Source organism: Phyllostomus hastatus, unplaced genomic scaffold (genome assembly GCF_019186645.2).
Source record: "Phyllostomus hastatus isolate PE091 unplaced genomic scaffold, TTU_PhHast_1.1 phas_contig_209, whole genome shotgun sequence".
Taxonomy (NCBI): Eukaryota; Metazoa; Chordata; class Mammalia; order Chiroptera; family Phyllostomidae; genus Phyllostomus; species Phyllostomus hastatus.
This window is the reverse complement of record NW_025333735.1, coordinates 18557773-18571168: the sequence shown is the minus strand read 5'-3', so window position 1 is coordinate 18571168 and position 13396 is coordinate 18557773. Positions and strand designations below refer to the sequence as shown.

The 13396-nt window shown below is 37.2% G+C and overlaps 1 protein-coding gene and 1 pseudogene across 1 annotated transcript in view; one reads left to right on the top strand and one right to left on the bottom strand.

The window, feature by feature from the left end:
* The window catches only part of DNAI4 (dynein axonemal intermediate chain 4), a 73371-nt gene that overhangs the window by 9326 nt on the left and 50649 nt on the right, over positions 1 to 13396 (bottom strand). The window contains exons 11-13 of the mRNA XM_045835515.1: positions 12171 to 12322; positions 10176 to 10333; positions 9247 to 9368 (exon numbers count right to left, since the gene is read on the bottom strand). Of these exons, the coding sequence (XP_045691471.1) occupies positions 9247 to 9368; positions 10176 to 10333; positions 12171 to 12322 (432 nt within the window). The remainder of the gene's footprint in view (positions 1 to 9246; positions 9369 to 10175; positions 10334 to 12170; positions 12323 to 13396) is intronic.
* On the top strand, positions 573 to 4893 carry LOC123816390 (annotated as a pseudogene).

Below are 13396 nucleotides of genomic sequence, written 5' to 3'. Positions count from 1 at the left end.
TAGCATCCTATCTAGAAATTGCATGGACAAATATTGGCTTAAAATGAGGAAGAAACTTTTTAACACTAAGAGCTATCTGACAATGGAACTAGCACTCCAGAGAAATAGTAAGTACTCTTTCATTAGAACTAGTCAAGGAGCAGACAGATGACTTAACAATAACTATTTATGTATATAATGCTGAAGAAATGATTCTTGCTGGGAAGGAGAAATTGAACTAGATGGTGCCTCAGAAATCTGTAACTCTAAATGTATATATTAAATAGGGATTTCAAATGTATTTCCTATAGTGAAGTCATAATCAAAAAGTCTGAAAGTGAGTGTTCAATATCCTAACCATATGGGGTCAGCATCACCTGGGAGCATTTTAGAGCTACAGAATCTCCGGCCTTATTCCAGACCTACTGAATCAGAAACTGCATTTTCACAAGATTTCCAAATAATTTATATGTACATTAAAATTTGAGACACACTGCTCTAGTGTATAACAGTACTTATGAATGCAACTACTAGATCATGGGGTATATGCAGTTTTAAATGACACAAAAAATACCATTTTTCCCCAAAGTAGTATGACTGATACACATTCAGTGGTAAATGAAAATTCCCTTTGATCTGCATCCTCTTCGACAGTTGGTTATATCAAATATCTTAAATTTTGCCATCTCTTAGGTATAAAATCATACCTAATGGCTTTGAGTGCTGTTTATGTGAATATTAACAATGTTGAGCACATTTTATTTCCTCTTCTGTTCATATTTTTTACCATTTTACTAATAATCTATCTTTTTCATATTCCTTTGTGTAAGTTCTTTATATATTCTATTCCATGTGCTTTATCTATTAAATATGTTGCAATTATCTTTTCCCAGTGTATGGCTTTTAATTTTTTAGTGTTTTTTGGTAAATAATAGCTCTCATTTTAACATAGCTGGATACAAATATGACACTTTTTGTGCTTTGTTTAAGAAGTTCTTCTGACTTTGAGGTCATAGAGATATTCTTCTACATTTCTTTCTGAAAGTTTTTTCAAGTATGATAGGGTAGACATCTAAATCTAATTTTTACATGAGTAATGATTATTCCAACACCACTTAGAAGCAGGTTATTTTTCTCTAGAGATTACTGCCTAAAGTTGGGTACTTCAGTGTATAAACTCTGAGACACAGAGATTTCCATGCAAGAAATGTATTGGGGCATTTTCTCAGGAACAACTTCTTTGAGGAAAATAGGAATGGGCAGAGGTTTAAGTTGAACCATAGCTCAGTTACAACAGAAGTCTCAGCACAACCTATAAGAAGCTCTGTTGCTGAGATAGCTTTTCAGAATTCTGCCTCTAGGCAAGGAGGCCAGACATATTACACTCAATACACATACCAAAAAAATAGGCAAGCAGGATAATAGACTCAAACCAAACAATATCAATAATCAAACTAAACATAAATGGTCTAAACATCACAATTAAAAAGCAGAGATTGTAAGATTGGATAATAAAGCAAAACCCAGCTATATGTTGCCTGTAAGAAATGTACTTTAAATATAAAGATACAAAAAAGAAACAAAAAGAAAGACAGAAAGAACTCATGAACACAAACAACAGTGTGGTGATTGTGGGGGGTTAGGGGGGTGGGTAGAGGTGGAAGATGGTATGGGGGGATAAATGGTAATGGAACAAATACATTAAAAATAAACAAAAATAATTAAATAAATAATATAAAGATACAAATAGGTTAAATGTAAAAGAATGGAAAGTGGTAAACTATGCTAACACTAGTTAAAAGAAAGCTGGAGTGGCTACAGTAGTATCAGACTGTATAGGCTTCAGAATAAAGAATATTGCCAGTTGTAAATAATACTGTTTCATAATGATAAAAGAGTTGATTAATCAAGAGAATATAATAATTCTATATATTTAGGTACCTAAAATAAAGCTTCAAAACACATAAATCAAAAGCTGATAGAATTACAAAGAAAAATATAAAAATCCACAATTATGGTCAGAAACCACAATACCTCTTTCTAAGTAATGGATGAAAGAAATAAACACAAAATAATCCAGATATGGTAAACTTGAATAACACGATCATTAAGTTACTTGAATAACTTAATCTGACCGATATTGATAGAAGATTCCACCCCAAAACAGCAGAATATATGTATATTTTCAAGCACACAGGGAACATTTACCAGTAAAGATAACATTCTGGGTTTTAAAACAAATCTCAAAAGATCCAAAAGGATTCATTTTTTTTAAGTTTGTTCTCTGATGATGATATTGAATAAAAAATTAATAACAGAAAGATCCTTGGAAACACCCAAATATTTAGAATTAAATAATGTTTTTCTGAATAACCTGTTGATCAAAGGAGAACACAAAGGAGAAACTAGGGGTGAAAATGAAAATAGAGCATATCAGTTTGTGGGGTGCTGGCAAAGCAGCACTTTGGGGAAAAGTTATAGCACAGTCATCTATATGAGGAAGAAAGGTCACAAATCAACGATCTCATCTTTCACATTAAGAAACTAGAAAAAAAGAGCATATAAAACCAAATTAGAAGTAATGAAATAATAAATATCAAACTATAAATCAATGATATCGAAAACAGAAAAAGCGTAACAAAAATCAGAGAAATCAAAAACTGGTTCTTTGGCATCAATAAAATGTATAAACTTCTAGCCAGACTAATCAGAAAAAAAGAGAGCGAGAGAAGACACAAATTACTAACATTAGGAATTAGACAGGTGACATCACTACATACTTTACAGCTATTAAAAGACACTAAGGGAATATTATTATGCCACTAAATTCAACAAATGTGATTTAAAAATAAATTCCTTGAAAGATATCAATTACCTCACTCAAGAAGAAAAAGATATAATGTTGGGAACCGCCCTGACTGGTATCAGAGGCTGAAACCCCCGCCTAGCTAAGGCTAAGGGAACGCCGTTGGAACCGTAAGCCGGCAAGGAGACAAAAGCTTGTCTTCCTGGCAGGAATGCTGCTTCTGCTGCTTTATTCATGACTGAACCCCCAAAAGCTTGGTTGGTTAGCCAAAGACGGGTAAGATTCCCCACGGGGGGAACGACCTAAGCCAGGCACGATCACTTTGGGAGGCCCCCAAAAGAAGGACTTGGGGGGCTGCAGCAAAAGGGGGTGATGGACCCTCACTCCTTGGCTTTGACAAAGTCTGAGTTCTCAGCGTCTGGAAGAAAATCTCCTTATCTCTCGGTTGCCTTAGTTCCCGCGCTCCACCTAAGCCTGAAACAATGACAGGGTGGTACGGCTTGGTACTGAGAAGTGCGGATTTCCTGGGGTGATCAGGCCTAAGAAAGAACATGTAAATTACTGTGAAACCTCCTTTGTTTAGAATGCTCTCAGTTGAATGAGAAGGGTCTTAGGAGGAAGTTAGTTTGTTCCTCAGTCTTACAGCTCTTTGACCCCCAACTCAATAGACCGACAGAGTTCTTTGTTTTCTATGGTTCCTTACTTCCCCCTAATGAGTACTGTACTTTACCTGAATTATTACGCAAAATGAGCCCAATAAAAGCAGGTATGGACTGTAAATCGGCGCGCTCCCCACTAGGGGGGGGGCCATTTCGTCCCTACTTCCCCACAGAAACTAGCTTGTCTCTGTGCATGTGTTGTTTTTTCTCGCGTGTGTTTCGGCGAGCCATCCACAGCGTTCCGTGGTCACTGCTGGCCGGTGACCCACGCGCAACAATATAATAGTTCTATACTATTAAAAATTTGAATTTTAGTTAAAAGTTAAATATCTTCCCAAAAGAAAACTCAAGGACGAAATGGTTTATTAATTCTATCCAACACGTAATGAATAATAATACTAATTGTATGCAAATTCTTTCAAAAAAGTAAAGAAAGGGGAACACTTTTCAACTTATTCTGTGAGGCCAGGATTACCTTGATACCAAAACCAGACAAAGACATTACCAGAAAGGAAAACTATAAACCAGTATGTCTTACAAAGAAAGATATTAAGAGTCTAAACAAAATTTTAGCATCTTAAATCCAACATTATATTATAAGGGTAGATCGAGATCAAGTGGGGTTTACTCCAGAAGGAATAAACATGTAAAAATCAACCAGGAAAGAAACACTGGGAGGCTCTCCCTGCGGCAATTGAACCACACGGGACAATGACCACTTTGCAGGAAAAATCTGCTTAGACACATACTTACAGGATTGCACATAACATCAGAGATGGCTTTTAGGACCCACTGAAGCCTGTCCTCTAGAAGTCTGTGGACTCCAAGGGAAGACTGCAGACAGTCAACTGCATGGTTGTAGGAGATGGGATTGAGGCTAAGGCCTGCCTCCTCATCAATTACACAGCAAAATTCCAGAAGGGTATATCCCCACTGTCTTTGACAACTATAGCACCTAGACATCTGTGGATGGCTAAACCATCAGCCTGAACCTGTGGGACACAGCTGGTCAACAGAATGTGATCGACTGAGAACACTCTCCTACCCCCAGACTTCTATCTTGATCATCTGTTTTCCATCAGCAGCCCATCCTCTTATGACAATGTGAGGCATAAATGGCACTCAGAGGCCTTCCACCATTGCTCCAATGTACCTCTTCTGCTGGTAGGCACCAGGAGGGACTGGAAGAGTGACCTTGAGACAGTGAAGAAGCTGAAGGAACAGAGCCTAGTGCCCATAACTCCTCAGCAAGGCACTTCCTTGGCTAAACAGATGGGGGCTGTGAAGTATTTGGGATGTTCTGCTCTGATGCAGAATGGAGTATTTTCAGAAGCTCTCTGGGCTATGTTTTACCCTGCCAAAAAGAAAACCAAGAAGTGTGTCCTCTTAAAGCTTTCGGGGTGGTACTTCGGGACTGCATCCATGGACAGTAAGGGGGCATTCCTTTGACAGCAATTTACAATGCCAACAGAGCCATTTGTCTCTTCTTCTGGAAACCAGGCTCCAGGTTACTAGGCTTTCAGAGGAATGAAGACAGACAGGCTAGTCCCTATACGGCTGCTATGCAGTTTGGTCTGCACCTTTAGGAGGGTGTGTGTGTCTGTGTGCACGCGTGTGTGTGAGCGCGCACGCCTGTGCATCCCATCAAAGTGGTAAGAGAAGACACCATAGAGACAGCACCGAGCACTGTTCTTTCCTGTGCTGGCCAAGCCACAACTAAGCAGAGCAGCCTTGTAGTTTTCTGTAGACTTTTGCCTGTCTGCTTTTAAATTGAACTTCAGCTTCCCTGGCTATAGTTACCATTGAGCAAGTGCCTCACAGAAGGACGAGGCACTCCAGTTTTCAAATCATTGCCTTAAACTTTCTAATACATTGATTTTTAAAAACTAGTTTACACTGGATTCCTAGGTGTTCCCAGTGTTGACATATCCTTCCCATTCTTGAGATGAGACTTTTTCACAAAACTGGTTAAGCAGTATTTCCCAAAGTTCTGTAAGATGGGAATAGATATTCCTTAAAGGGTTCTGTGGTCAAATAAGCCAGGGACCAGCTATATAAATAAAAGCTCAAGAGGTTCCTCTCCAGCAGAAATTTATAATTTTTAATAAGTATGCAATACTTTCTGGAATTTTTTTTTTTTTGGTCCTATGCAACACCTATTAACATCTCTGGAAACACAGTTTCCAAGATGCTGGGTTAATAGGAACTAGGAATTCCCATGGAAGAGGCTATGAAAAAAAAAGCATAATGTGGCTCTCTTCACACCTTAGCAAGTAATGCCTTTCAAAGACTTGTTAGTGTTCCTCTCCCGTTATCAGGAGCTGGGTTTGGCACCTGATCACTGGAGTGCGTTGAATGTGGGATCTGATGGCCAGATCTTCTGGGAGACTCTGATAGCACCACGGGCCTGGCAAGGTGGAATTAACACTCCCTCTGAAAAGCCATGTCTCTGAGGCTTCTCTGTGGCCATTTGTTCTTTTTTCATCTTCCGTTTTAAGGAAATACCACTGAAGGTTGACCCCCTAAATAAAACCAACCAACCAACCAACCAAATCATCTTGCCAGTCATTGTGAGGAGTTCTGTGAACCCTCTGAGACTTTTCCTTTGCTGTCATTCCTCTTAAGTTACTATAAAGGCTATCTTGCTCTATTCCTGTTCCTCCCTTCTGTGTACATCTTAGGGGTGTGTGTGTGTGTGTGTGTGTGTGTGTGTGTGCGTGCGTGTGTGTGTGTGTGTGTGTGTGTGTGTGTTCAGCCTTTTGAGGCCTTTCAGTTGCTCCGAGAGAGTTGGAGTATGTTAGCTTTCCGGAACTTGGGAGCTGGAGTTGCTCAGCCTGCCCTGGGGCAGTATGAATCAGATTCCTCAGCCCAGTAGGCCTGCTTCTCCATAGTTGCAATACTTCTTACCCTCTTTATTTGATATGGAAGAAAAACTTCTGCACCTGGCAGATAGTGGTTGGCAACTCCACCATGTACATACCCTCTCATCCTGCCAAAATAGTACTGGATCTTTGAGTGTCTGGCAGCTAAAAGGACCATATACCACATGGCTTCCCCCTGTGGTGGGTGAAGTGTCTGTGCTTTGCTCTGTGATGGTCTTGCTGTGGCGTTGACAAGATGTGATCAGAGTAGCCTCAGGCTAACTGAACCTCCTGAATAGGGTTACCAGAGAAAAACACAGTAATATTCTACACAACAAAAGCAGAGCAGTGAGCACACAATGGAGTATGCAGATGTTGTATACCCGAAACTTATATAGTGTTATTAACCAGTATTACTCTTATAAACTTAATTAAAATTGAAAAAACAAAATAATTTTGTACAAATAACTTTTTAGTATAAGTAATGTACCATACAATATTTGGGACATACAATAAAACACTATTTGCTCTTTATCTGAAATTCAAATTTAATGTGAGCCTCCTGTACTTTTATCTGCTAAATCTGGCAACCCTGCTCTTGGATAATCTACAAACTGGAGGTCAAGGAGAAATCAAGTATTGATAGAAGATAAAAGTTTATGTCAACTCTATTCCTCTTGCTTTTCTTCTAGTTTCTCTTTTCCCTTACCAGGGACTACAATGTTTAGTTTTGTTTTCTTTTCATCACTGTTCTCTCCACTTCACACACTACTTTGTTGGTGTATATTTCTACAACAGTTGACTGTCTAAAGCGGTGAAGGATCGAGGGTGGATAGTATTGTCTGGCATGTGCCTTCCATCTCCATTTCAGTGTATTGTATCTGTTTCCCACTCGGTGCCCCAGGACTTCCTGTGGCAGGTGGGTGGCAGGGATTCTTTATGAACAGTGTGTCAACTGGAAGACAGTGAGAGTGGCTCCCCTTCAACAGAGGTCCAGGGGCACTGTGGAAAGTGAGGTTGCTGTTGTAGAAGTATGGGGACTGTAGGAGCCAAGTGGCCTGTGTGCATGTCTGTCCTTTGTCCTTGTGTAGAGTTCCTGAGATTTCCCAGAGGCAGTCAAATGAAAGTGCTTATTGCTCAAGTATATTCCAGTCTTAGGGTTTTGTGACTGATGCTGCTGGGGTACTCACAGGACTTCATGGCTGGAAGGAGCTAGAAACACGACTGTTACCTATGTTCCTGGAAACTTTCTGTTTAGGCACTGAAGTCTTTTAAATTGGCTTTTAGCCCTAGCTGGATTGAGCGGTGGCCTGTGAATTGAAGGGTCACCAGTTCGATTTCCAGTCAGGGCACATGCCCAGGCTGTAGACCAGATCCCTGGTTAGAGGCATGTGAGAGGGAACCGATCCACGTTTCTCTCACAGATTGAGGTTTCTTTTCTCCTTCCCTCCCCACCTCTCTAGAAGTGAATAAATAAAATCTTAAAAAAAATAAGTTGGCATTCAATTTAAAAATTTAAATAAATAAATAAAAATCAACCAATGTAATTTACCATATTAACAAACTTTAAAAGAAATTATATAATCATATCAATAGATGCAGAAAAAGCATTTAATGTAAACACGCCACCCATTCCTGACAAAAAATAACTCTCAACAAATAGTAATATAAAGGGAGCTCCTGAAAAGTCTTTTCAGCTCATATCATACATAATCACACTTAATAGTAAAAGACTCAATGTTTTCTCCCTAAGATCAAGAACAAGACAGAGATGTCTGTTTTTACCACTTCCATTCATCCTTGTGTGGAGTGAAATCAGGCAATAAAAAGAAAGAAAAGGTAACCAAATTATATAGGAAGAAGTAAAACTCTCTTTACGGACTATAGGATCATCTTGAATTCCTTCCACCAAGGACATGTCTAGGATACTAGACTAGGGTTTCTCAGTCCAGATCTATTAAGCCAGCTAATTCTATGTTTGGGGATGGGGAGATGACAGTGGTGCTTGTATTATGCATTACAGAATGTTTAGCAGCACCCCTGGACTCTGCTCATTAGATGTCAATAGCATTCCTCCCCATGCTCACCTCCTAAAGCTACAACAACTAAATACATGTTAAGACATTGTGAAATGTCCTGTGGTGGGAAAATACTCACTGCCCTGCCCACATTGAAAACTGTTCAAGAGTTGAGATGAAGAGTAGATTACAGGAATTTAAAACTGAAGGCAGTTAGAATATGACAGCAGTGTTAGAAGAGTGAAATATAATAAATTCCTGAGGTTCATTAACAAGTAGTATGCTGGGAGTGGAAAGAGTAGCACAGTAAGACTTAAATACCACTTGGATGATAGGATAGAACAGAACAGGAGCTCAAGTGTTGGTCTGCATATTTATCAGAAAACATAAGGCTATGTTTTCTTAGAAGTGTGTAATAAAGGCTGGATTTTTTGACTCCAAAGAATTTTCAGATAAAAGTAACTGAATAAGTAGAACTTCATGAACTATGCTTTGATTTGATTCTTGTCTTAATAAGCATGAACTTAAGTGGCCTTCCTCATCCCCAGAAATATGTCACCACCCACACTGAGGATACAGAGGACTATATAGTACATTTGGTTCTTGTCAGCATGACAGAGCAGCAGACACACAAGGGTAAGGGGAGGCATTCAAGATAAACATTCAGTTGTGAAGAGGATCCTGCCACAGTTCCTAGAAATACAGACTTTTCCTCTGGAAAGTATATAAAGACGTGGTAATGTCAATTGGAATGTGCCATTCTCCCTTCAGCTGGCAGCTATGTTTGTTATTTTTTTTTATTTACAAGGTACAGTGTTAATCATTGTAACATGCTAACATTTTGTCTTGCTTTATATCTTAATACACTTGAATTATTAGAGGTTGTTATATACAATAGCAAATAATAGATGGAAATAATTTACCTTGGGATGAAAAGCAAAACACATTCCAGGAGCCTGTCGTGATATCAAAGCTTCACCTTTCTTTTCCTTTTCCCCTCCTCTTTTGTTGCTGCCAAAAGTAGTTCGCTTCAAACGCATCAAATCTTTATTTAAAGAAAAAGAAATATTACATTTCTTAGGCTCCCCAAGGTTTTCAAATTATGGAGGTGTACAGGTTTTTACTTTCTTCATGGGAAAACAGTGTGATTTCGCCATTAGGTCTGTTTTTTCATGGCTCTGAAAATAGAAGGTTTTTATGTGTTTTTCCTGGTACCAGGATGTTTCAGCAGTTAGAAGAATCTAGGATGGTGAATGGACCATGTATACACCAGGGAAAGAAAATCAACTGCCGTGTGATATCACATGTGTATGTTGTTTCTGCTACATCTGTGCCACAGTTCCAGGCAATTATAGAGATAACTGTCAAGGGTTCTGAACTAGTTTTTAAAATGATGTAGGGCAGAGAAAAAAGAAAGGAAAAAAGACAGGGAGAGAATAGGGGAAAAGGCTTTCTGCCTTGGAAAAGTCAGTATCCAAATATAACAGTGTTTGAGAGTGTTACTAGTTTCAACTGAAATTCTAAATCATCCCTAAACCACTTTGATTATTAAAATTATTTTAGAAGGGTAAAAGAAAAAAATATGTATCTTATTTACCACATGGTTGTAGATAAATATCTTATCTGCAAATAATGATTTCTGCCATGTTTTGCATGTGATTTGATTAAAATTAGCAAATACCAGAATTAGATGCTTAGAAAAATAATGACCGAGCCCAGTTTTCTTTTCTTTTCTTATTTAGCAAAACCAAAATTTGCCACTTCTTACATGTGGTTTACTAGGAATTTTTAATTCAGCACATAACAAGAGAAAGAACACTGGAAATATATACATCTTTAATGTACTTTTTACCATGGCAGTACAGTCCTTTCCGTATAACCCACTTGGAGATTCTCCCGTCTGCAGATATAGAAACCAGTATTTCTCTCTTGTCGTCTCCTGTTGTCCCTCGGTCCTGTTCTATCCACTGTAGCTGCCACACAGGCCCCAGGTGTTTCTGAGGGGACTCGCTGAAACAGGGAAAAGTGCTAAATATAGGATCATTTTAATATTTTTTTAAAAAACTTGCAGTACAAGTGATAAGGATAGCTCTGGAGGACACCATGACCTACTCATACAATGATGCTTTCATTGTTCAAAACTAGACTTTTACTTTAAATATTTTGAAAACAGAAAAGATAATAACTTTGACACTTAATATTCACTGTTGTTTTTCTCATTTCTTAAAAAAACTTTTTTTACTGCCTTTAATTATATTGGCTGTCATAACAAATACAAAAGCAAGTTATTTCTTCTCAAAACCTATTTCATTTATTCTATTCCTTTTATTTTTTCCTGGTTGTCTAAATTTAGTTTATTTTAGACATACTGAATATATAGGGATCTTTATGTTTTTCATAGCTTCAATGGATAAGTTGTTTTAATTTTATTCACTTCTCAGTGAATTTTAAAATCATTTGTCAGATTACTAACTGTTTTTCTATCAGATTAATGGGTCGCTCTGTTCTTACTAGTGAATCCCTTAATTATTTTTATGCAAAATCTCCAAAATAATAATTCTGAATCTTTTTAAAATCATAGATATCTCTGATTATTTGGTAAAACTTTTGGATGCTCTTCCTGGAAATAAGCAGAGAGGCCAGCACTTACAAAACTATGCAAATAACTTCAAAGTTAAGTTTAGGAACCCCTTCTTTAATGCTTATTTCCTTTGAGTTTCAGCCAAGTTTACTCAAACACTAACATTAATATTCTATCTCTTTATTGACCCATTGTAGTTTATTATAAAAACATAACATATTCAGTACCTTTCCCCTTTAACTTTTTTATTTTCTCAGTATGACTCATCTTTTTTTCTTTTAAAAATTCTATATCTCTTTTTTAAATATTAAATTTATGGAGGTGACATTGGTTAATAAAATTATATATGTTTCAAATGTACAATTCTATAATACATCATCTGTATATTGCATTGTGTGTTTACATTTATTTCACTCCTTCATCCTTAAACACTTACTGTCATTCTGTTACCTATCTAATATCATGTGACAAATGTACTGAGCATGCAAAAAGTAAGACTTAATCCTTGCCCTCAAAGGATTAAGGGTGCTTACAGCCCCCTCCAGAAGATGATATATATGTAAATGATTTTTGTACAGCATGTGCTGTGATACATGTGCTGTGATAAAGGTGTGTATAGGATGCACAAAGGAAAGAAATGGGTATGTTTCCTTCAATAGGTGACACCTCAGGAGTCAAGACTACAAACTTTCAGTTATAAGATGAGTAAGTGCTGGAGATCTAATGGACAGCATGGTGATTATACTTAATGATACTGTACCATTTAACTCAAAGTTTGCACAGAGAGTGGACCATAAGTGTTCTCATCACACACACACACAAAATGACTATGTGAGGTGGTGGATGTGTTAATTAATTTGATTGTGGTCATGACTTCACAATGTATACATATATTCAATTATCACATTGTATACCTTTAAAAATCACATTGTGGCACCTTTAAAAATCATATTGTGCAACCTAAATATATGAAATTTTTCTACTTATACCTCAACAAAGCTGAGAAAAAATATTTAAAGAAAGAGTAAGAATAAACTGTCAAGCCAAAGGAAGTCTGTTGGTGAGGTGGACGGAGGAACAGACACAGGAGATGTTAGGACAAAGCATTCAGCTGGAGAGACAGTATGAGGAATTATTAAATGTTAGAAAAATAATGGCATCACTCTCGATAACAATATATACATTCACTCAAAACCATTAGAGTAATTTGCCCCTTTTCCCTAAGTAAGTACGTATTACACATTTATCTAACCTCTGCATTCTCACCTACTATCCAGGACAGGAACATTGCTGTTGCTCTGCACATTGTAAATTGCAACGGTGCCATTGTGATAGCCAACTGCTAGAAGATTAGGTGCTCCAATTGAGAAGTCCACAGCAGTAACTCCATATGGACTCTGATAAATACGTTCTGGCCACTAGATAAAAAAAGTAGTATATTACATTTAAAACTTGGCTTGGTAGGCCACAGTAGGTGGGGCATGATGATGGCTGAAGTACAGCCTGGTGGCAATGGGGATGTAAGAGTTAGTCTACATTTGGTTACTCTTCTTTTCCTAACCTCCAGTACAGAGGTGAAAAAAACCTCCTTTCCTCTCCTTTGATGAATCCCCAGAGCTCACTAATTTTAAGAATTACAGGATGGGCTTTTATAATACTTACCATATTTTGGCAATCTTTCAATGGGATTTGTATGATCAGCACAGGTCTACCTTCTTAAAGAAACAAATAATGAACTCCAAAGAGATTATCTAACATATATTCCCATCTTTGAGTATCTGTTTCAGACATTTGGATTATCTAATAATTTCTAAGTAATGGAAGAGGCTCCAAAACTCTTTAAGGTACTCTCTTCAACCCTGTCTAAAGTTTTACTGTTTTGTTTTAATGTCTGATCTAAAAGCTTTCTTGTTTTTAACACCCTTTAACATGGAAAAGAAGAGAACCAACTGATGATGAATCTTATAGTGATCCTCCCACATGTTTAAAATTGCTTCTGCCTTTCTTTCGTGCTATAGAAACCCATCTTCCTAACAGACTTGGAATATTTATAAAAACTCTATTTTTATATGCTCTTCTGATCCTTTTCTAAGCTTTTCTCCTTACATTTCTGTTCTGAGTTGAAAATAGCAGTAATCTATTTTACAAGGTGATAAGGAGTTACTCATATATTAAGAAACAATCCAGTATTAAATGGAACATAATTTTCAAAGGATTTTCATTTGCAAATTCACTCTTTGTAGTTAGCAGTGATTAAAAAAATAATGGTTCAACTTTGGATCATCAGATCTAACAGCATACAGTAGATGCTCAAAAAATACTTACTAAATGAATTTATAAATATATAGAAGTGAATTTATAAATGAAGTAATCTTATATAAGCAAGAAGAAATTTTAATTGTTACGTATTTAAACCAAAAAAGTCTTGCTTGAAAAATTGTCTTGACTCTGTTTAATTATCACATACAACTATCTATTTTATGATAACTGTA